The following is a 25,606-nucleotide window of genomic DNA, read 5'->3' on the forward strand; positions in this document are numbered from 1 at the left end:
GCTTTAGCTGCCCTCTGGACCCTGAGGGAGAAATGAAAGCAAAAATTCAAAAGAACCTTAAAACCTAACAAGAACAAGAGGAAATCTGACAGCTATATGCTGCAGGCTTATGTTACTCTTGCTAGAAACTACTGCACTGAATTGAAACTAGTATTTTTTTATTTGTAGTAACTTTTGATCACCTATAATTCTGATTTTTGTGTTGCATTCACAAGGTGACCGTTAACTTCTGCAGCCCACTCAGGATAAGACGCTGAGATTCTCTGCAAAGATGCCCTCCTGAGTTCACTGGTGTTTGCCTCACTGAAGTCGGTCGTAACCAAAGTTTATGTTCTCTAGTTTCAATAAGGCTTTCTGTTTGGGTAATTTCACCACGGGAGACTGAAAAAAGACTCACAGTGTGTGCAAAATACAGCATATTCATTACCTGGTACCTCTCAAAGGATGTGAACCCTCCAGGAGCTCTTTGACTTCCTGTTTGCACGGCAGCAGGTCCTGTAGGTACAGTTGAGTCAAGGGGAACGCACACAATATGCCACATGCTTCACGCTGGGAACATTAAAATCAGAATCTTTTATACTCCAGTATTATATTACACAACTGAAGCACAGAGCTGAGTAGGAGATCATAGGGGGTCCTGGTTTTCCATCAGGAGGACCAGCTTTGTTCCATCATGGGATCCTATCAGTGTATGTCCGTAATTAGCCTAGTAGCATTTAGCGGAACAAACTTGGTAAAAATAAAACATTTATAAGTAGGTCTATCCAAATTAGTGTTTAGTTATTAGATATTCACCCAAATACAAAAAAATGTCTATTTTTTAAATAACTGAGAATATTCATGCATGGGGAGGTTCCCCTCCATGGATGCCACCATCATTTCTTTGTCAGTTTGTAGCAATGACTCATTTAGGATGTTACATTGCATCAGCATCAGCATTGGAGTTGAAAACCAGTGCGTTTGCAGCATTGCAAGGCGGAGAAAAGGATTCCTATCCCTAACAGGAGGTCCCACTATTATCTATGATAAGCATAAACTAATTGATAATCACATGTACAAACAAATCGGCATTGGGCATCGATGTTTGGTGCATTAGCGATTTTTTTGTATTTGTTAAATTACAACAGCTTTGGCAATGACATTAATCTACAGAGCATTCAGAAAGTATTCAGACCACCTTCACTTCGTTTCACTTTTCTTATGTTGCAGCCTGATGCTACAGTCGAAAAAATTCATTTTTATTCTCATGAATCTACACTCAGTACCCCATCATGCCACAGTGAAAACACAATTTTAGAAATTTTTGCAAATTTATAAAAAAATGAAGTACTGAAATATCACACAACTATTCAGACACTTCGCAACAGTAGTTGAAATTTAGCTGAGCTGTCTGCTTTTTTCCCTGATCTTTGCTGAGAAGTTTCAATCTTTGCCCATTCATCTTTGGCAGATCTCTCAAGTTCCACCAGATTCGATGGTCTTCTAGCATGAACCTTGGTCCTCAGTTCACCCCGCTGATTTTCAATGAGATTCAACTCAGGGCTTTGGGCAGGCCAGCCAGTAAAATTCACTTTATTAGAAATGCTGTGATAACTTTGTGTATCCTTCTCCTGCTTTGTGAGCAGTCCCTAAAAGCTGTGTTAAAATGTCCTTACTCTGTTTAACAGCACTTTGGAATGACTTCTAAAAAAGTGACTCCTCATAGGGGGGCTTATAATTTTGTTCTCATCTGTATGAGGTAAGTATTTCACAGTAAGCCCACAGCATTTTTAGTTTTAGTGCCAGCATTCAGATCTGGTGACTCTTCACATTATCAAAGAGAATGTCAAATGTGATTATCACTGAAATATTCCCTCCGTGCACGGCTTTATCTGCAAAGTGATTGCTTGAATCAACACAGCTGTGTAGGCGCTTTCTTTTTCAGACACGTCTCTTTTCCTCAGACAATACTTGACTCTGCAAACAGCACTGCCTATTTAAAAGAGGGAGCTGCTTTTGGCCTTCTCTGCTAATCAATATGGGCATACATTTATTGAACAATAAAGCCAGGTCGCAGAGATAGTTACAAATTGAAACACACAGCCTGAGGCTAGCAGAGGTCTTGTTAATGATATGTGCTATTGCAGCTGACAAGACAAGGTTGATAACAGCAAAACAACTCAGAAGAACGGGGATGGAGCTGCTGTGGGGTAATAACACGGTATTTTGAATCACAATCCCAGCATTTTTTAAAAGGAGCTCCTGAGTTTGAATATGTCAAGTCAAAGTAAGGGTTACAGAGTTTTAGAGGAGTGTGAAAGCTGCTGAAATGACACGTAAAAGATGGTTTGGAAAGATGAGTCTCTTATGAGGTTTTTAGTGCTCTCCTCCAGCCAGCTTTGAGGCTTTTTTTCAGCATTAAATGGGTTTGATGCCAGATTTTAAATGTGTTGCTTGTAATTCGATGTTCTCCCAACTAAAGCTGGAATTTCCTTTCTTTCCAGTAATCCTCACAACTATATGACCCTTTAAAAAAGTGAATCCTTTAGGATTTAACCAAATTGTTGGGGTTAGAGTGTGTTTCCACAGCTGTTTTTTTTTCAGCTTGTAGTGCTAACCACTTCAGTTTCAGAGCACTTCTTACCAGCGTCTGTTATTTTTATGTTATGTAAGTTGACATTTCTGCTTCTCTCTGCGGTATCCCCAAGGTCTGTTTTCAAAAGCTTAATTTTTTATTTTAATCAATGAAAAATGACTTTTACAAAACCTGAAAAATTGTCGAGGAATCCAGCTGGAAATTACACCGTCAAAAAGACAAGTCAGATCAGTATTTCCCTCATCATTGCTGTTGTCAGAAGCCCCGCAGCCTCTTGATTTTGATTGGCCAGTTAGGGAGAAGACACGTGTGGCACTTTTCCAAAAGTTGAATTAAACTAAGAGTGCGAAGAACATGGCGGCATCAGGCGATGAGTACTGAAACAGTGGACTACGCTGTTTTCGTACGTAAAATGACTGCCGTCAGCTAAAAAACTTTAGCTGTGGACAGATATTTTTATGACAAGGGTTTTCACATAGAGACACTGAAATGATATTGGATTCCTGCTATGGGTTGCACCAGCTGTTCATATGTTCAAACGTTGCCTAGTTTGAATGTAAGTTCTTACTTACGACGGACTTTACGCTCTCCTAACATTTCAGGTGTTTTGCACCAGCTGTGATAAATTATATCTTAAATCTTACACTTACCCCCTACTAGGTGTATAGTCCTCTGTAGAATATGGCAGTCAGTGATAGTGCTGAGAGACGGGTCAACCCGCCAGAGGATGACATGAAGTTTAGATTTTTCCTGTCAGCACAGCGTTCTCCATGATAATGCTGTTGTTTTCCATGAGCTAGATAATTTCTGCTGTCCACTCTTAAATTATCTCATGTTATTGGCAATTTCACCACCCAATATCAGTGTTGTTATTTCATACTGGCTCTAGGTGTAGGCTGTAGGCTTCAATACTCACGTATGCAAAATGCCTTGTCATATTTTTCATCCACACTGGGCGCTGTTTGAGGATCAACGGCAGTTAGCAATTGTTATTTTTAGCCGTTAGCATCTGTTGCAAACACTGGGTTAAAAAATGCTTTTCACTGATTGGTTAAAGTAAGTGATAACGTCATATCTGCAACAATATTTTAGTTAGTTTGGACATAAATCTCTACGAGTTAAGATCAACCTTACGTCTCTGTGTTGCAACTGACAAAACATAAGTTAGAACTTAACTAGTTTCAATTTACGAAGCGTAAAACTAGCTTATGTATAGCTGGTGCAACACCCATTGGATTGATGACCATGGCATCATTGAGTGTTATTCATAGTATCTAGAGCATGAAACATACACATTTGCAAAGCATTTATTGTTTGTTTTTTATTGATAATTTCTTGATAACTACTTAATGGCTTGCTCAGACATTTTAATTCTTACATAACATTGCAAAGCCAATGGATTGTCCAAATTGCATGTCTGTCATCAGGAAGCTCCATCTGGCAAAGCCTGAATATTCAATCCTGGTCTGTGAATAGACTGATCAGCATCATTTGAGGAGAACAGGGTGAAAGCTATGGGCGAGGTTCAGCTGTACTGCAAGCCAGTAAACAATGGCTGTCACCAGTAAATCGATTAAGTCGTAGCAGCAGTTTTATCAGAGCTTTATTAAATAAGGAGCCACGCTGAAAGCTGTTCTTGGTTGATAAGATGTTTTTGCTCTTTGTCTGACTGGCTTCATCGGTTTGATTCACCAACTTTCTCCACTGAAAACAACATCTGCCGAGCTCACATTATGTAGTTTACTCTGTGGGGCTGCAGAGGCCAACGACATCATTAGCCATGTGGATCTGATTGACCGGTATGAATGTGTCCAGTATATCTCATTGCAATGAATATATAAAATAGGGCTCAACATTGTGATTCCAAAAGCAGTGATTCCATTCGTTTTCTCCATCTGAAATAACCAAGCCAGACTTACCATGAGCTACCTGAGTCTGAAACAATAGTCTATGCTCCAGTAGAAGACAAAAGTCTGCAAGATGTCAATCTCATTTTAAGAAAAAACTGTTTTTGCAATCTCAGTCAAAAATACAACAACACCTGCAATCCATTAGTTTCACTGCAACAAATCTGATTGGTTGGTAGATAGTCGTTTATTGTCATTGCATTATAAATTTCAAATATAATTGCTACAGTAAAAATGAGTGTAGAAAAAGGTGAATATGTGGTTTGAGAGCTTGGAAAGCTAGCATTAATGAAAAAATTAAATGGAATTAAGTATTGGATATGTCATTTCTTCTTCCTTGTAAAGAAATATGTACAGTTTTGTACCTTTGCCTTTTTCTCCGTTTTCGAACGCCGTTTTTGTGCCAAATAAAATGTTTTATAGTCATGAGTATACAGGTAGCTGTTTAGCCTGGTTCATGCTTTGAAGCATTATAACTAGGATTTTACTAAATGCCTATGGGAAATTTGAATGGTGAATTTCACTTTCGGAACCAGCGCCGTCCAAAAAGGGGACAGGCTCTGTTAAGCTCCTTAAGGGTCCGTTATTTTCAGATATGTTTTTTTTTTTTTGTTTTGGATCCGTAATCCAAATAAAAACGCATCGGGCCCAGTGTGCAAGGTCTGAGTGCATGACCCTTTTTGGATTACGGATCCGGAAAAAAAGGCATCAGAAAATACGTACCCGGGGTGTATAGACCTATACTCTCTAACGCCTGAATTTTGACGCTGAATTCCCTCAAAACGTTAGCATGCAATCAACCAAGCGTAATTGTTCTTAGGTACAGCCAACAAGAAACCTCACCTGCCTGTGGCATTTTTGTTGTCAATTGCATGACAGATACGAATGCATTCCTACATTTGTATAGTTGAGAAATGATGTGGTATGTACTTGCCAACCTGCAATTTTAGTCAATGTGGGATAATGTTGATTGTGGTGTTATATGAAGCTCCATACACTAGAAGCAAGAGGAATGCATGTTTGAAAACTGACCGAAAACCAGGGACTTCGCCCACTGTTTTAGCTTGGTTTACATTCAGATCAGCATTTTATATGGTATTTTCTCCTGAGTGATGCATCTTCTTCTTTATTCCAGCAGGTTAACCCTGGCTGGTCTCAGCCCTTGTGAACTATCATGCTGGCCTGCATTCAGAGACGGCAGAATCTCTCATCGCAGCATCTTGGCTGCAAACCCAAAAGCCTTGATGTCCCAGCACCGCCATTACTGCTGTCAGTCCCACCGTTGCAGGCGTGCACCCACAAAGGTGAGTTTACATCCCCCAGGTTAAGAAAGTTTTACATGGATAGTTTGAAACAGAAAACACACATCAAACCTTAGTCATACCTCTGTGTTGTTTAAATCCATCATGTTAAGCTTCACCTTGTTGCCTCCAGGTGCATATAAAAGAACATGAATGTTTTCAGTGGTGTGCCAAGCATCTCTGAAAATCTCTAAAAATAAAATAATGGGCTTCCTGATGATGATGCCTTTTAATTGGGCCACTAATCAGTGTGCTCCTGCAGTGCAAATGTGTGCAGGTCAAAGTGGACTCTGAAATTACACAGTTAATCAGCTCTCTCGTACAGGGTTACTAATGATGTTCCCATTTTGTGGAGAAAGTGCTCCTTGTCAGTGTTGTTTGACCTTCATCTTGACTGATTACTCTGCAGTCATTGAAAGGTTGAGTGGGAGCCTTGGGGACTAACCCGCACTGACATTCGCGATTAGATTTCATTCAATTAATTGATTGAATGCGACATGTTTGCAGATGTACTTCTTGGTCTGATACTCCTTTTCCTTTATGGCTTCCTTTGCATTCTTAATATTTGTGCCGTGCCTCCCAAATTGCATAGTCTTTTTCATCCTGGGCAGTCTTGATACACATAATGAGATCACAGTGCCACAAATGAAGTTATTCTGCTGTGGTTTCGTTTCCCCGATTGCTTTAAAAATTGCTGATGCCTTATATTTCTTTGTGGGTCTGGTTTGAAGCTATATTGCAGATCTATAACTACTTACAGTTTAATGGTGCAGCTGGATATGTACTGTAGTGTTATGAATGGACTTGGCTTTGAAATATGAAATTATTTGGCCCTTTAAAGATCTCTTGTTCTGTTTGGCATAGGTGTTGCAGTTTGTTTTATTGTTATTACTTTGTGGCTGTGCTGTTGTGTATTCAGTGGCTGTTATTTGGACCCATGGAAGGAAAGCTAACACACAACAGGAGCTCACAGAGATCATTGTAAATGAAATGAAACTGTGCTTTTCAGACTGCGGCCTGCTGGAAAACAAGCCATGCAAATACTGGCCAATGTGTGCATTATTATATTACTCAAGAAGGACCACGTTTGACTGCTAAGGTTAGCTAAGCCTACGTGATGTATGTGCAGACAGGGCAGTTGTCAGGATTATCTTATCTGTCTGATCATGTTTCCAGCTCATTTGTATGAGCCTGTGCACCCTCATAAAGCTTATCTTTGTCCATGCATCATGAAATATAACACCTCAGAATGCAATCTTTAATAGAGTTCAAGTTTAGGAGTAGTGATCACTATTTGGGATGTATAGATTTTCATTTTCATTAGCTTTAGTCATTACAGGTTAGTGACGCCTGCACATGCATGCAGGGGTCGTCGCCTGTCCTCCTGAATTAGACTTACTCTTAGGTTGAAGTTAGTAGAAGCCATGCTTGTAGGTTTTAAAGTGAGCAAACTCACCACACTGAAGGGATTCCTAAGTGCAGTGAATGTGCACCTGTGTCTGGAAGGTCCAGTCACTGGTTAATCAGTATTCCTGGCTACCACTACACCATGAAGACAAAAGAACACCCAAAGCAACTCAGAGTAAAGGTTATTAAATAGTATAAGTCAGGTGATAGATACAAGAAATTTCCAAAGCACTGAGAATCCCCTGGAGTTCAGTTAAATCCATTATGAAGAAATGGAAGAATATGGCACATGTGCAAATCTGCATAGATCAGGCCGTCCTCACAAACTGAGTGAGCGTGCAAGAGGGAGACTAGTGAGAGAGGCCTCTGTGAGGGAGTTACAAGCTTCAGCAGCTGAGATGGGAGAGACTCGGCATACAACTGTTTGGGTTCTTCACCAGTCAAAGCTTTATGGGAGAGTGGCAAAGAGCAGGACGTGTTAAATATCCGGGGCTAAGCTCAAACAAAGAACGGTTCAGGGGCCCACTTGCTCAGTAATTTGCTGCTTATCAGGCAGCTGTATGCACTATTTTTATGCAAGTTGAAACACAAATTTAGATTGAAAATGCAAACAAATCCATGCATCCTTCAAGTAGAAATGATGCAGTCCAGGCTAAGAAAATCCTCAGTACTTAGATATTCTTTTCCAATCTAATTGCGCTAAAAGTGTCATTGTCATTCTAAAATAATGAAATACCTTTGTAAAGTTCAATAACTTTCACTTCTGCCTCCTGAAATTTATTATGTTTCTTTTTTAAGGTTCTTTGCATTGTGTGGGAGGAATTTGTTGTCAAAATGTAAAACTCCAATCATGTATTTTCATACAAAGAACATAAAAAATGCATATGGGGTTAGATAGAGATGAAGATATTGATTTATTCTCAAAAAATACAGAAAATTGTATTTTCAGAACATTTAAGTACTTTTATACTGCAGTGAGTGCACAAGTTAAGTAAAAGGATCAGATTTTTTTTAGAATTATGTTTGGCTCTAAGAATCAAATTTCTATGGTGTGAAGAGCAATGCCAATTTCTTTTATGTCTTTTAGAATTTATCTATAAGCAAAAAAAATTTTTTACCAACCTTTTTAGGGCTTTTAAAGGTCACATATGCAAAATACACTTTTTCAGTCTTTTTGACAAAAATATGTGGCCCTGGTCTGTCAGCAATCCCCCAAAAATCAGAACCCCCAGGGCTGAAACAGAGGGTTTTTTTGATGTATAAAAATCCAATACTGCAGTGTTTTTTTCTGCGACAGACTTCACGGGCATGTTTTGGGGACCTCTGAGACCAATATACACTTGTCTTAAAGGGGTAAAATATGCAACCTTTAAGAAAACATTCAGTGATTAAGCCACAAAAGCCACCCCTACATTTCGCCAATGGCAAAGAGAAAACCACTGTTAAAGAAAACTCGAAAACTAGAGTTTGCAGAAAGGACTGGGAGACTCCACTGTCAAGTGGAATAAAGTTCTTTGGTCAGATGAGACCAAGATGTCACTTTTAGCCATCAAACAAGACGCTATGTTTGGCGGACACCAAACACTACATACCATCCCTGCACAGTGGTGGCAGCATCATGCTGTGGGGATGCTTCTCAGTAGCTAGCTATTAGCTTCTCTTACATCTTTTTGTACCTATAGAACCCTCCTTTTCAGAATTATTTTGGATATAGGAAGGGCAGCTATTGTGTAGAAAAAGCAAATACACACAGCACTCTTTTTGTATATGCCACATATCGTTATCACAATATTGAACACACTTTGCTTTTAAATAAGGTGACACAATTTCAGAAAGTATGCAAAGTGGAGAGTGAAAAGTGAAAACTATTTTGTGCATTATTTCTGACATTTTCTCTGCATTGCTAATTATCACTTTTTCAGAGAAATGCATGATGGGAAAAAGTAAAAGACATCTAATTACTGGGTGTCCACTCTTTATCATTAGTAATTATTAGATTTTTGTGATGTAGAGTGTCAGAACATAAAGCTGTAGAAAATGGTGACTCCCTTATAAGTAGGGTGATTTATTGTGTAAACAGCTGAGGTCTAATTGGATGAAAGAAAAGAAAACATGGGTGGTGATCTGACAGTTTGTGCACCTTGTTTTGCACCACTGTTTCTCACATAAGCAGCCAAACTATTTCTTTGTAATAGTTCTGTTCTTCTGTAATTATATTTCCAATGTTTAAAACTCTTCCCATCTTTCATTTTTCTCCCCAGCCGTATTCCCTCGTTGTCTTTTTTGTTATAAAATATTAATTAGGAATCAATGGAGCACTTGTCTGCTAAACGCTGGAACAGAAGGGCCTACTTTGCCCGAGGCAGAACCAGAGCTGCGTTTCTCATCCTGTTTACCTGCAGGGCTTTTTTTCCCCCCTCTTGAGTTTTATGTACTGCGACTGTGCGTAGTGCAGCACCCTCTAGCTCTAGTCTGACATTTCCAGCACCACCACGGGGAATAGCCTGCTGATGGGGAGCTCAGTCTGTGTGGCCCCGGCTTCTTCATTAAATGAGTCGTTGTTGGACTGAGTTAAATAGGGACAGTCTTTAGTCGCTGCTGCGCTTTTGAAAGCCATTTTCATTTTGAGCTATCAATAAATGGAAGGCGTGGGACATGAAAGCTCTCAGCGGCACAGACCCATGTGAAAGATTTTAGAGAAACCAGCATTTGGATTTATGTGATGAGAGTGAATGAGAGCTGCTCTCTCCTCTGCTATCTAAGCTTCAAAGCCCAGGCTGGAAATGGTTTTTCCCACGCTGCTGGCCTGCGCTCGGGTCGGCTTTGAGAGGGGAAACTTTGCCCAAGCTGGGCCAAGCGGCACAGAAACAAATGAGGAGTGACACTGGTGCAAAGAAGTGTTCGCCAGAGCCTCCTCGAGCACACATAACTAAGTGTTCAGCCCTGAGGTTACTCTGTTCTGTGAGCACCCTTCATGTAGAGATCACTGACACTGAGAGAGGGAGGCATGTGAAAATAGACTCTGTATTTTTGTGTTTGTGGAGAAAAGGCCATGAATAAGGAGGTTAGAGCGAGTACAATTTGAAAACATATGCTCTGATATTATTCTGTTTCTATTTTTCCCTCAGGGTTTTAAGGCTGTCTAAAGCAGTGCTTTTCAGCTGGTGTAGCCTCAGGACCCTCCACCACCTCCTTAGTGAGAAATCACGACCTAGATTCCTGACAAATTTCAACCACTTTAATGAAAAATTTCACAGTTTGGATCACAGAAGTAAAACAATACCTGAACAATGGCATGTCTAAGAAGCACATACAGAAGCTTTGGGTGGACATATACATACTATCTTAGTACTAGTATGTTTTCCATGAAAACTTGTACATTTTGCTTGTTTACTTGAGATCTTAAGATATCTACACATTATGATGGGAACCAGCTTTGGTATTCCAAAAAAATTAGATATCTAGGGCTAGGGCTCTTGCCTCTGAGAATGTGTGAGAATTTTTATGAGCACTTATAATGTATAAAGGAGAAACCAGCGGGACAAGAAAGGAATAATGGCGTTTGCACACTGCAAAAAAGTAGACTGACTTTGACCCCTGGCTGTGGCCCCGTCCTCCAGTGGTAGGTAATAGGCAAACACCTCTCTAGATCTTCACCTCGTCTAGAATCAGCACAAAAATCTGAAATCAGTCAGTTGGAGCCCTTAGGAGGCTATAGGTTAGATAAAGACCCATTTGCATTATGGTATCATATTGTGAATATAGAAAGGAAAATGGTGGACTTCCTGTTTGGATTTTGGCATTAGTCATAATTCTAGGTTAAACCTGCTGCAGGGGCTGAATTTTTGAAATATTGTTTTGGGCACCACTAAGCTGTTAGGCCACGCCCACTCAAGAAAATCATATCCTTTAAAAGAGTTACCCACAAGCCTCATGTGTGTGAAATTTGATGTCTATACAATACTGTGAAGCCCATTAAAAAAAAACTACTTCCTGTTTTCATGGCATTCATGGCACTGCCATCACAACAAGGTAAGAGTCAGACCTATGAGCTCTGGATTGGCACAATGCCCAGTGAGTCAAGATCTTAAGAAAACAACCTAAATTCACTCAATATGTCAGCACAGTGAAGCACAGTGGTGGCAGCATCATACTGTGGGGGTGCTTCTTGGCAGCCGGCCCTGAAAGGCTTGTAAAGGTAGAGGGTAAAATGAATGCAGCAAACTTATTCGGCTTAGGAGAGGATTATTTTTCAGCAAGACAATGACCTGAAGCATACAGCGAAAGCTGCACAGAAATGGTTTAAAGACAACAAGGCGAATATTCTGGAGTAGTCAGGTCAAAGCCCAGACCTCAATTCAATAGAGAATGTGTGGCTGGACTTTAAAAGGGCTATTCACACTCAATCCATGTGCAGCTTGACACAGCTTGGGAAGTTTTGCAAAGTAAAATTGCAGTGTGCAGATGTGCAAGAGGAGTGTGTAAGCCAGGGGTGCCCAAACTTTTTCCACTGAGGGCCACATGCAGAAATATGTAAGGACATTGGGGCCACTTTAATATCCACAGGACGAGGTATATGACATTGATGAAGTCAGAAGCAGAAAAAAGGAGGAGCTGAGGTGGAGGAGGGTTGCAAGAGCAGCAGAGCATAGCCAGGCAACAGCAGTTTAAAGAAGGCAACATGAGAGTGATTGGCCATTTACATGCTTAGAGCAAATCAGCCGGCCGTCAGCTGATGATGGCTGGCATGTTTAATTTTATTTCTAGAATTTGCTGTGGGCCAATCAAAATTGTACCATGGGCCACATTTGTCCCCCAGGCCATAGTTTGGACACCCCTGGTTTAAGCCATGTGTGCATCAAAGTTAACACTTGATGCCTCAGCTGCTTAGCTATGCTGAAGAATTGTGGCATGTGAGTCAGATCTGTAGCAAGTTCATATGTTTCATTTGCAGTTGAGAACAGACAGTGCTATTAATGCTGTGAATCTCCAAAAATCTATTAAATCTATCCAAAAAAAAAAAAAAAAAAAAAATTACCTTTAGCTTGAACACATCTTAGGTGTTGTAAGGAACATATTTTCTAATCGGAGGCTTTGTTTCTTAATCAGTAGTGGGACAGAGACTGGATAACTTTAGCTGTAACTTGTATCGGCTGAATGTTGGAAGGTTATTGAGATTTTTTTATCAATAACAGATTGATACAAACATTGTAGAGCTACATAAATGATGCAAACTAATGCACAAAAGATTTTTTTTTGTTGTGTGTCTAGAGTTAAAGGAGGAAGCAGCTTCTAGTTTTGGAGTCGCTGCCTTCTCTAACCAGCAGATAGTCGATTGCAGCAGCTTGTCTCCCGGAGATGAATGAGGTCAGGGCCAATTAATTACATGGTTCTAATGACTGAGCTTATTGGGCCAACTGGGTGCATTGAAGGGGTAGCCATGGCAACGGAGACATAGGTTTTTAAATGCGTTGCGAGTGTGCTGAGCTCGGCCTCTGCTCATTAACATAGTCCAGAGTATTTTAAAAATCCAGATTATTGGTGTGGTAAACAAGTATATGTTCCTGCTGAGAAGCCTTGTTCTGTCTTTAAATGTGAGGCTTCTCAGCGTGGCGCTCCTGCTGAGGATTTGACGATCGTAAACATGTTATCTCACAGAAGTGTTCAGATAAGTCGCCAGTATTACATCAAAGATCAGCGGGATATTTGGCTGTCACTTCAGCCAATGTGCATGCTTTTTAACAAGGAATAATTCATGAATTTTTAGTTGTAACTCATGGGAATTATCCATAGTGGTCATAATGGTTCCCTTATGTTGGCCCGCTGGGTATGAAGTGGTTGGGAGCTGTGGTTCTGGAAACACAATCATGCCATTTTCAGACCTGCCTCTGGGGCTTGTTTTGCCCATAAATTAGTGATTAACTCAAACTGCTCTAAAACAATGAGGTCTCCGCTCTAATCTGGGGGTTAATGGCTGCTAGTGTGACCACGGGGAAAAGATTAGCCAGTTTAAAGTGGCAGAGCAGGCTTGTGCAAAACCCTATATGTACCCTACAGAATTGCAATGTTTTAGCCTTCCATGCTATTATTTATAAAATCTCCTTTCAGTTACAAAAACCATGCACAAACACAACAATTTAGGCCTACAGCGCTGATTGAGTCTATAATTGGCCTCCAACCCCCTGCTGTTTCTCTCCATGCAGGAAAGAGGAAATCAGGATTAGGTGTTTCCTGTGAAAGTGTGCCAGTTTCACTCAGCATGGGGCCACAACAGTCGAGCATGTTTAATGCGTGGAGTCCCTTCCAACTGAGAAAACATGGGGGAAATGACAAGTGGGGCCATTAAATCTATCAATCCACAACTGAAGAGGCATCACACATTGTTGTCAGTGTGCTGATTTTTTTGGAAAAAGGGGGGAAAAAAGCTCTTCAATCTTACATAAGCCCAGTAGGGGGAAAAGATGTTAAGGGTCAAAGAATTAAAATCTGTAAGCGCTGCGTGATGCCCTCAGTGAAGGTTGATTTTTTTATTTTCCCCGTCCGTCTCCGCTCCTGTGCTTCCTGTCAGAGTGAAACAGCGTGCAGTCTGCAGGTTCAGGGTGATTAAGTGCTTAAGGTCAGACTGCTAATTATCTCTCTGCCATTCCTTACCTGACAGCACACGGCTGCCATTTTCCCCCCGTTGTCATGTGAACGGCCTCGTATTTGTTTTCATTCTTTGTCTTTATTTTCCACTGCTGAACTTCTGTTTTGCGACTACAATGGCGATCAATGAAACATTTCTCTCTTAGCTTTACATAAAGGAGAACAAAGGAGAAGCCACAGTATAGAAAATAACCATTGTTTTGCACATCTTCTTCTCTTTTTTGTTAATTATCTTTTGACCTTGGGGGGAAGTGATGTAATTTGTTGGTCTCTTGTGTATGAAGAGGGTTTCTTCTGCCTGTGTGCTTATTATGAGCCAAACATTAAGCCTTCATTAATGCAGATCTACTTGAAAAACATGAAAAATCTCATCTCCTAAAGGCATTATGGGCTGATTAAAGAAGTCCTACATGTGAGGTAACAGGATTCAGACGTTTCATCTGCATTGTAAAAATATTTACTCATCCTTTACTAATATTTTTTTGCCCAGATTTAAAAGAAGGTTGACAGATTGTTATAAGCATAGCCTAGATATGAGAAAGAAAGTCTGAGGTAATAGCCGGCTTCATTTGTGCTTTCATACTAAAACCCATAGCTATACAGATGAGGATGATATCATTAGCACCCCTATTAAATTTCATTTTTTTCATTTTGGATGCTAACATTATTCTAATTTGCACACTGCAACAAAATTATTTCCCAGAAACCAAAAACTACCAGGGTCTGAACTGTTAGCCCCCTTTTATCTGACCTTTTTGATGAGCCATAGCACAAACCAGTGTTGTGCAATGATGTGCTTTAACATCGTAATGCTCAAATCTTGTAAAATCAAGTTAAAACTGAGGGTTATCATCACATTTACACACAGTATAAAAACTTCAGTTAGGTTTTGAGGTGTCACTGAAAAAGCATCGTTGCCAAACAAAAAGAAATCAGTGTAGACTTGAGAAAAAAGATTGGTGATGCTCACGAAGTAGGAGAAGGTTCTACAAAGTTATCACAGCATTTCCAAATGTAAAGAAGTGGAGTGAGAAGTATCATCAAGAAATTCAAAGAGAGCCACACAGTCCAGAAAAAGCCTGGCAGACATAGGAAAAGAAAGATTTCAAAGACTCTGGAAAGAAAACTAGTGAGAGATTTGTCTAAAGACCCCAGAACAACAGACAAGATACTAGTGAAGGACTTAGCCATGTCAGGAATGCAGTCTCAAAGAAGACCATCACTAGAGCCCTGCACAGGAATGGACCAAGAAAAAGTCCACTTCTGCAGAGGAGACTCTCAAGCCAGACTGAAGTCTGCTAAGGACAACCTAGAGGACGGTTATTTGTACTGGAAGCATGTCCTTTGGTCAGATGAGACCAAACTAGAGATCTTTGGCCACAGAGATGTCGCTCATGTTTGGAGGAAAAGGGAGACGCGTATAACCCAAAGAACACCGTCACCACAGTGAAACACAGAAGTGGGAGTATCGTGCTGTGGGGATACTTCAGTGTGTCTGGAACTGGGAATCTTGTTAAGGTGGAAGGAATTGTGAAGAAAGAAGGAAATGTAAGGATTCTGAGAGAAAACCTCAAGAAGTCAGCAGGAAAACCAGGTCTGAGTCGTCGCTTTGTCCACCAACATGACAGTGACCCAAAGCATACGTGGCTCCTGATGAACTACTACTGAAGAAGACCAAAGTGAACCTTATTGACTGGCCTCGTCCTCTGTGTGACTGTCTTTGAAATTCTTGATACTTCTCACTCCAGTTCTTGACACTTGGGAATGCTGTAATAACTTTGCACGGTAGTTTATACTATGGCTCAAGAAAAGGGTCGGTTTAAAGGGAGCTAATAATTTAGACTGGTAGCTTTTGTGAGATAATTTTGTTTCAGTGTGCAAAGGAAAATAATGTAAGCATCCAACAAATAACTATGCTCTTTGGAAAAGCTGTGTTAAACATTCCTTGCTCTGTTTAACAGCACTTGGGAAATACTTAGAAAAACTAAATTTATAGGAGGCTTTTAATTCTGTCCTAATCTGTAGCTTTCTAATTGAAAGTGATGCAAAATTTTATGGATGCAAAAGAAGAACAGATGTTGTTTATGTGGTTATGTTGAAGTTTTATTTGTATGTATGGGTCCCTGTGTTGTTCCAGCGTGCCCCCTGCCTTCTTAAAAGAGGTAAACATCAATTTTTTGTGCCAGATTTTTGATAATAAACCACACATTCTTGGAACAATTTCACACGTGTGCTTTGCAATGAGGTCTTCAAATATAAGCGACTTCTAGAAACGCTTTTATGACTGCTACTACCACATGGGGAGAACCACTAAACATGACACAGGGCTGATTTTACTGCCATTTCGCTCCCCTGGTTGGCATTAAACCCCAGGAGTCCATGATCACATTGGCGTGACATCATCATGCACTATATTTGTCAAATGATAGCATAAAAACAAAGCTACGTGTTGCATTGCAATCACTTTGTGTGGAAAGTGTGGTTTTTTCAAGTATTTTCAGTTTTTGTTTGATGTCAATATGTCAATTAAAAGAGGAAATTTGGTTATTTGAATTTGACTTGAAAATTAAATTTACACATGGGGGCAGTGATCTGGTATGTTGTCAGAATTTCAGCTTTTTTGTTGTATTTTCAAAAGGAAAAAAACTCTGAATTTGTTACTATCTGCTAATTGTTCATTTTGTAAAAATGCAGTCCATGTAATCTAACTAGGGCCCGAGCACCTGAAGGTCAAAGGATCCTATTGAAATGCAAGTCATTTTTATATTTCCATCAAAGATATTGCCATTTTGAGGGCCTTAACCTGCCCCAAAACTCACCAAACTTGGATGCTTGTTAGGTCCTGGTGAAAAATGTTGTATCCTGGTAGCTCCATGCATCTGCATCAACAAAATGGACCCACAGGGGCCCCAAACTCTGCAAATATGAAGCCCTGCCCACAGGTTTGAGCCACATGCATTAAAAATTTCTACACGTGTGTCATGTCTAGATGAACAAAAAATACTCTTGGCACCATCCTCGAAAATATACAGGAAGTGAGATCATATTTTTGGGCCACAACCTGAAGGATCGCCCTTGAGGGGATTTATCAGATTGAATCCAGAATGCTTTTTTCTCTTATTAGACAAGCTGGAGATCTGTTGTCCTTGTAATTAGTTCATAAAAATTTACAGTAGGACAGCAAATATTGGAAAAAAACTTGACTCTATATGATTGCATTTTTTTGCATTTAGCTTGACTTAAGTTTAGCTTGCACTGTTTGGAAATTCCCCACAGTCTTGGAGAGCAAAAAAAGCATATTTTTCTCTGTTTACTTATGCACAAAAATTATTTTAAACTTGGGCAATGATTGGTGGACAAAAACACCTATATACGTATTTATTCTGTGTAAAAATGTCCATGTTTCCCTTGATATATATAATTTTACTTCTTTTATGTGCAAGTTTACAACATTTTCTAAATTTCAAACTCTTGAAATGACCACTTCATCATACTTTGTTATATGAAGCTTGGCGTTAGTTCATGCAGGACACAGTAGTCATAACTATGGATTTATTGTTTTTTTAACTAACTTATTTTACTGAATACACATTGTCATAAATGTGTCTATGCTGCTTGACTAACCCAGGGACCTCTAAGGGTTAAAATCCTTAAGATTGAAACACAAGCCTTCTAGAAATTTAAGATTTTTAAGCCGGTCAGATCTCAGTTTTTAACTTCTAATCATGCAGCTGCTAATCTTCTGTCAGAATCGGGTAAAATAAGCCATTTTAAATGCATATGTCACCCAGAAGTGGCTGTCAAGAGATAAATTCATGAATTCAGAGCGGAGATGGCCTAATGAGGTTTCCATAGTGCCACATTAAGGCAGCCGCAGTGGGAAGTGCAGCTGTGTTGTGTCTCCATGGCTCTGACAGGGCTGTAATCTCTGGACTAACAATATCAGACACCCTGTGAAGACGTGTTAGCATCCAGAGTGTTTGAAGTGTTTGTGGAGCAGAGAGCCGATCGCAGCAGGAGGGAGCCTGACACTGACATTTTACTGGGCAGGAAGTAGAAGCCTTTTTGTTTTGTCATCCATCTTTTGGAGTTAAGGGTTTTATTCAAGGCTGGATTCAGATGAGGACTCCGTCTAGGTGCATATGAACTGGTACTGCCTGTCTGTTTTTAGCTGTTGATCACTGATGTTGCAGCTGATAATTCTCCTTATTGTCCTTGATGCATACGGTTTAAACACCTCTCTAATGTGGCAGATGCTGTGGTTTCCTATAGCAGCGCTACACTGTGATACATAATAAGCAGTGTTTTGCTTTGTTGTATTTCTCTGTAGAATTCATTCATGCTCCTGGCACCACGGCGCAGTTCCTTCTGCTCCACTGGGAGATTGCTGGATGGATTGAACACTCCACCTTCCCTCTTTTTCCTCCATTTTAAACACCCAATTTATTTCTTTCATGAGATGGATCTTGTAGATTGAATCATTTTCACAGTCGGGAGGCTCACTGTAGGCCCTGAAATGAAATGAACTCCCAAATCAATTTCAAATGGGAACAACAAGTGAGTTCTCTCCCTCCCTGCATAGCTGGAATTGGTTTTGTTATTGAAAATGAAATGAAGTGTTTTGTTTTACTTTGCATCCTTTTTATTGCAGATTACTGCCTTGTTCTTTTGCCTGCCAAGATTCCCAGCAACTTAAAGCCTGATCTGGGTTCATTTCAGCGTCTTCTTTTTACGTCAGGGGTTCTATAAAAGTGTCACTCTAAAAGGTGGCTGTAATTTCTACAAGGTGATTTATTGTTTTTTAAACGGGGCGCCTTTCCTCACCTTTCCTTTGTCGCTGGGAGTTAAGCAGCCATGAAATTGCCTGAATAATAGTGTTAAAATCCAATCTTGGTTTGTCCCGTCAGCTTTCCCGCACACAATTCAATCCGCTCTGCTTTTGGTGATTGCTCTTTTTCTTTCAATCTGGCTCGACTTTCCCTTCACAGTTTAGGCACCGAGCTTTTACAGTAGAATCAAGTCAGATTTATAAAAGCATAAAGTGGAATAGAATTTCATTGGAAAAAACTGGTGAGGCTTGAATGGATGCAGCGTTTTTGAGAAAAACAAGGTATGGATTGGGGGGCTGAGAAGAGAAAGAATTACCAGCAATCTTAGAAATCAAAGACTTCACCACTGTGTTCAAGTCTGTTGTTGTTTTTTGTTTTTTAGTTATCTGCAGTTACATTCATGAATAACCACATTGTAAATGTTACAGACCAAGAAACATTTCATAAATGAACAGAGAAAAAGAGGTCTTTTCCTGGATTAAATTTTGAATAGACACGTTTAAATGGTAGTTACACAAACAGTAGCTCGCATAAGCTTCTTTAACTTCAATTAAAGCTAATATAGCTATGCTGGCTACATAATTAGCATTACTAAATAAGCCATTTTAGTTCATGTAGCGTTAGCAACGTGAACTTTAACAAACATAACTAAAATGAACAGAGTTACGCTAACTACATAATTAACATGACTATATAGGCCATTGTAGCTCAGTAAGCTTTAGCAACCTGAGCTTGAGCAAACATAGCTGAAGCTAACAGAATAACACTAGCTAACTAAATAACAGCACTACATAAGCCATTGTAGCTCAGTTAGCTTCAGCAATGTGACTTTTAGGAAACATAGCTAAGCTAACAGAGCTACACTAGATATATCATTAACAACAATACATAAGCCATTGTAGCTCATGTAGCATTAGCAACGTGAACTTTAACAAACAAAGCTAAAATGAACAGAGTTACGCTAGCTACATAATTAACATGACTATATAGGCCATTGTAGCTCAGTTAGTTTTAGCAACATGAGCCTTAGCAAACATAGCTAAGTTAACAGAGCTACACTAGATATGTCATTAACAACAATACATAAGCCATTGTAGCTCAGTAAGCTTTAGCAATGTGAGCTTGAGCAAACATAGGTAAAGCTAACAGAGCTACATTAGATATGTCATTAACAAAACTACATAAGCCGTTGTAGCTCAGTTTTCTTTAGCAGGGTGACCTTTAGCAAACTTGGCAAAAGCTGACATAGCCATGTAGATCAATCCATCAATCTTAGTTTGTGTAATTCCAACTCATAACCAAAGTTATCTCTAGAGTTTACATAGAGTTTATAATGTATCTATGTAGCTTTGATAAGCTTTCAGTTTAGCTTTAGCTACATAGCTCTATTATCTATGAAGCTAACAAAGCTACATAGGCACATAAGCTACACTTGCTGTGTTAGAAGGTTTTCTTGGAGGACAAGCCTTTTTCCTGTTAGCAGACTGTTAACTGGACTTTGTTAAACATTTTATATTAAACTTTTAACTTGCTTAACCCTACTTTAACCATTACAATTTCAATACTTAGACAATTGTGTCTTCAATCCTCAGATGCTCATAGTGTTGTCAAAAGAGGTGATGTAAAACAGACGAAAACATGATCCTGTCCCAACTTTTTTGGAACCGTGTTTTATTAATTTCCTTTTTCCTAAGTTCATTAAAGTCTTCGTTTTACTTTAATTGCTACATGCCATCCAATTAATCCCACTGGACCCATTTCACTGGAATAAGGTCCTCTCCTTTCTTCTTCTCCCTTTGATTTCCCAAGGTAAACTAATTTTGGCTTGAGTTAAGTCTGAATTAATTTTGCTCAGCACTGTTCAAACAATGCTTGAAATGTTTCCCTCCCTAGAATTGTTTTATGTCTATCTGCCAATATTATCTAAAACAAGGTGGAGATTAAAAGTATGAAACAGAAATCAAGACAAGGTTTGGACTAATTGCTTATTTCTGTTTCTCTCTCAGGCGAGCCGGCCTCCATGATCTCCCGGTACCCTTCTCCTGCAGAGTTGGATGCTTTCGCCCAGAAGACCGCCAACAGCCCGCTGTCCATCAAAATCTTTCCCACTGATGTTCGGGTGCCGCAGCAGAAACAGCTGAACAAAACAGTCAACGGATTGGACACCACAGGGCAGCGCTACAGTCCCTATACGCATCCCTACTCAGGAGGATACCAGGGTTTGTTAGCCATCGTCAAAGCCTCTGTGGTGGTTAAAGGTGTGCTGAAAAACTCAGAGGGCAGGAGGACTAAACATGTTAACAGCCAGACTCCTGTGGCACCGTACAATAATCCTCTGAATAACAGCTACACAGTCAGACATGGGCACAAGGCCTATCATATAAGCTCATGTAAGCCTCCTGATGCTCCCATTGAGACAGTTTGTTCTAGCACAGGCATGGCCTCTGGAGATCAGAGCCTGGCCCCCCAGTCTGAGCTGGCAGAGGTTCAAAGCCTGATGATGAGGCAGATGAGCAGAGTACCCAACAGCCAGGCCCTGCAGCTGGGGGGGGAGGCTCGATCCAGCCCCTCTCTGCAGGCAGTGGCGGCGGTGGCGAATTCAGACTCTGATTTTGTTCTGGGAGTGCCACCCCAGAGCAGTCTGGCATTCACGGGGGCAGTGATACCTACACAGAGTGCAGATGGAGGGAAAGTGGGGTATGTGGAGAAGGGAGAGTACACAATATGGCAGCAGAAACATCAAATCCAGCAGCAGCAGCAGTATCAGCAGGGAGCAGGGAGGATGTACGGAGTGAGGAATAGCGCTCAGGGGCATAGGGTAGCAGACACTAGCCAGCTGCCTGAAACCTGCCTCCCTTTGGCGTCATATAGGCTGCATCCTGGCAGTTTGGGCACCAGGCAGGAGCGATCCATCAGCTCCTCTCTGAACTGCTCCACCATGCAGGTGGAGCCCCCTGTCGGACAGTTCTTTGCTCCTCTCTGGGATGGTGCTCTGGCTACTCCTAATAGTGACTGTTACACTTCTCAGGTGCTGGCAACGGGTACATGCGCAGCCAGGCCTAGAAACCCGGGGCTTTCCCACCCCCACCTCCACCCAAACCGCCACCAACACCACCACCAGCCGCAGCTCCACCCTCCTCTTCCACCTCCCCCTCATTCCCAGGCCTACAGCACAGACCAAAACCTCTGTTGTGGGCTGCCGAGTACTAGCCTGTGCCATGCTGCGGTGCTCAGCAGCAGCCTGCAGTCTCTGGAGTGCCTCATCAGTGAGATCCACCCTCCCTGCATCAAAGAGCGCATGCTGGGCCGCGGGTACGAAGCTGTGGGGATGCCTCAGCTACTGGAGCACCACCAGCACATCCAGCTCCCTGTCTACAGATAAACCCAGAAGAGACAGACCTTTTCTAGACAATGGAAGTGTGTCAGCTTAGACGTCTTTAAGAATGAGACATGCCGTTTTTAGTTTGTGCATGTACTGTACTTGTAGAAGGCTTTGTGTCGAAAGCCTTAAATGGTAAATGATAATCATGACTTAAGATACAGGTTTATCTTATGGACGTTTGGTGTTTTATTTTTGTATCTAAACTGGCCATCAGATATGCCTGCTGTTCCTCGTTTAATACTGATGCTGAGCACATAATCGCAGTTTTCCATTCAGTTTTAACATGAGTTGTACAGTTTGCAGATTACTCCTTTGTTTGTGTTTAAAACCTGGAAAATAGTTGAAGTGAAATAATCTCTGGATAAACATTCAGCTGGGAAGGATTGCTGGTGATTGATTCTGTGAATATACTGTATATTTTTATTAAATGGCTTTTATTTAAGAGGGAAAATTCCTTTACTATAAACTTTAGTTTGTCTGCTGCTTTACTGTGAATTTTGTTTTTCCCTTCACTTACGTATGCAGTGCCCCAGCTTCTGCAATGTGATGCAAATTTCCTGACAAACATACAGGGAAATATTTTAAAAATTCGATCATTACATGAGGATAATATACTAGGTATGGCTATTAAAAAATGAGGCTAATGCTGTAATCCAGTTTTATTGTAGTGCTACTTTGGACAGTTGGCTCAAAACCTCAGTTGTTCTTTTATTAACTCATGACTCAGTGCTAGATCAGGTGAGTAGGGAGGGTGATCAAGCACTGTGAATCATTTTTGGGCCAGAAACTGGCTAACTGAGAGCGCAGTGTGAGCTGTCGTGTTGTCTTGGTGAAGAATGAAGCCATTTTTCCACATTTGTGGTCTCTTTCTTCGGACTTTTTCCTGCAGTTTTTCAAGAAACTAATTCACCTTTGACCCCCCTGGAAGCCACTCCTATAAAATAATACCATGCATGTCTTGGCTGCGAGACGGCTTCATTTCAGTTTGTTTGCATGTAAAAAAAAGTCTGGCCTTTCAGACTGTCTTCAAGTGAGCTGTGTAGAATTTAAGGCTTGGTTTTGCTTTCTGTGTGGACAGCGAGACGGACACAAACTGACGTGGAGTTGTGAAGCCAAACTTCTGGTACGTACAGTGAGAGCACATGAAGAAATTAGCTAATGAGACACAGTTCGTTTTTATGAACCAGGCTGTAAACTGGTTCATTTTTAGTGTAAAAACTGGCTTTTTAACATGTTGTGTACGTGACTTCCAGGGGGCTTGCAGCCAGCCTCACTGTATTGCAATTTTCTGCACTTCCACACTGGCTTCATTTGTCAGGACTGGAGGTTCCTGCCTGCTTTATACCCAGCACGGATATTCTCCTAAAAGCTAGGGGGGCAGTGTCTTCAAAAGTCACGTCTGTAACATGTTTTGTATGGACTTAAATTTGTGTCTCAACTCTGAGCAAGCAGTGGGGAACTTTGAGTACAGAAAAATATTTTGTGCGAGCACGCTAATCATATTTCTAGGAAAAAAGAAACCTGAGCAAAAAAAATTTTCAGGTTGAGCAAACAAGATTCTACTCTGGCTGCTTCAGCTCCAGGCAGCATCCTGGAAGCATGTCTAACCAACAAAGAAGAACACAGAGGGAACAAACTTTTTTCATGATATTGCAAATATTACGAACCTGTCTGCTAGCTACAGCTAGCTTCTGAGCAAGACCAAAGCACAAACTACTTACATGTGGCTGTGGTGTAACATTTTGGTCTTGCTCCTAAGACATGCTGTAGCTAGCAGCAGGGACACACTTTCAGGATGCTGCAATCTAATTGGAGCTGAAGCAGCCAATCAGAGTTTAGCCATTTTGTCTCAGGATCATATTGAAGATCTAAGTTTCATTGCACTTAATCACTCCTCTAATTTGTCCCAAAATGTCTCCGTAAGTTTCCTTTTTTCTATTTAATCAGGAGTCAGACGTTTGGCAACTTCGGCACACTCTTTTTTCATGTTCAAATTTTCATGTAAAATTAAAAACAATCTCTTTATCAATGGAGACCATTTCTGCTATATTTCATACTGATTTACTTTCAGCTTTTAATGTGCGTGGGCGTCATTCAAATATACAAACACTCCCATAATGTATTGTAATGTACCAAAAGATCTGACTGCTGTTTTGTTGAATTTCACCAAAAATTTAAAGTTAATGCAACTTTGAAGCTAATCATTTTCCAAGGCCTTAGCAACAACACTTCAATCAGTAGCTAGCAGTGAACTTAAGATGTGACTTATTGGAAACTTACAGTAGTTGTGCGTGAAAAGCCGACCATTAAACCCACATGGTATTATCCTCATAAGGGCAGTCTCATTATTTAACAGCCATACCTCCTACATTGATTCAACTGGCTCAGCATATTGTATTAGGACTGTTGCATGTCCAAATCAACACTGTGGCAATCCAGGCCAAGCAAAGATGTGTCCTTTGGTTGTATTTTTGTTGAATTTTAAGAGGCTGTGTGGACTTTTTCTTGGCTGAATTAATGTTTTTCTCTGGAAAGTAGTGATATTTTAATTACATTTGAGTACAATGGAGTGCCACACTGGTTAGCAGGCCATCTGAATCATTTAAAGTATGTTTTTGTAGAGTTTCTCTGATGGTGGGGGTTATATGACTGGTAAGTTCTTTGTGTCTGCACTGGTTCTGTAATACTATTTATTTTATGTTGGCCTGTTCAGATATATGGAAAACTGTCTCCATTATTATAAAGTGCAATTATTATATATGAACATGTGAGCGCTCTCCATGAAGTATGTTGTTGAGATAACTACATTTTGCAATGTATGACCCCAATCCCTCACCCTTTTTTGCCTCTTCTTAACGATTGTCAAGTAAATGAAATTTTCTAAACCCAGCAGAGATTTTGTCATCATATTACCTGTCAGATACGCAGCAGAGAAGATGGTTTTATTGTATTTAGGAATGATAAACTATTTAAGGAAATATGAGACATTTTTCTGGTTTATTGCAAAGGGATTTAAGGCTTAACCACAAGGCAAGTCCTTTTTTTCCCTCTCATTTTATTAAGATCTATGTGTTCACTGGAGGATTGCAAGCTTTATAATACAATGCAAATCAATCCTTTGCTGAAATATATTAGGCTCGTCCATAAATGATGCAAGTTGAAAGTGCTAATTTTGATATCATACTAGTCTAGATGGATGTTCGATGCTTAAGGCAGTCACCTCTGAATACTTCAAGATACATGTATGTAAATAAAAATGTACAAGCCTTTTCTAAATTGTGCATAAAAAATGCCTTCTGTCTTCAAGATAAATCAACAGGAATATTACTGTTCACACATGTAGAAATGGGCTTGCCATTACCCAGCTATTGAATTGCTAATCCTAGACGCCTTGCAGCGTGCATGCCTGCCTGCACCTCTTATTTTGCTTCATTTATCCTCCTAAATTGGCTGCTATAGCCTTAATGTGGTTTAGGTCGCCGCAGACATAAAATGCACACCCATTTTAAGAAGTCTATTACAAAACAAATAACCTAGATGGCGTGAATAATGGCATTATA

General features: G+C 40.3%; 1 protein-coding gene across 2 annotated transcripts in view; it reads left to right on the plus strand.

Annotated features, from left to right (window-relative positions):
* LOC121524789 (protein FAM222A) overlaps positions 1-24,926 on the plus strand; it is a 38,330-nt gene extending 13,404 nt beyond the window's left edge. The window contains exons 2-3 of one of the 2 annotated variants that reach the window (XM_041810297.1): positions 5,618-5,786; positions 20,671-24,926. In XM_041810297.1, the coding sequence (XP_041666231.1) occupies positions 5,657-5,786; positions 20,671-22,046 (1,506 nt within the window). In that variant the 5' untranslated portion in view covers positions 5,618-5,656 and the 3' untranslated portion in view covers positions 22,047-24,926. The remainder of the gene's footprint in view (positions 1-5,617; positions 5,787-20,670) is intronic. The other variant, XM_041810298.1, reaches the window with a different exon arrangement.
* The last annotated feature ends 680 nt before the right edge of the window (positions 24,927-25,606 follow it).

The sequence above is a fragment of the Cheilinus undulatus genome, linkage group 17 (assembly GCF_018320785.1).
Source record: "Cheilinus undulatus linkage group 17, ASM1832078v1, whole genome shotgun sequence".
Taxonomy (NCBI): domain Eukaryota; kingdom Metazoa; phylum Chordata; class Actinopteri; order Labriformes; family Labridae; genus Cheilinus; species Cheilinus undulatus.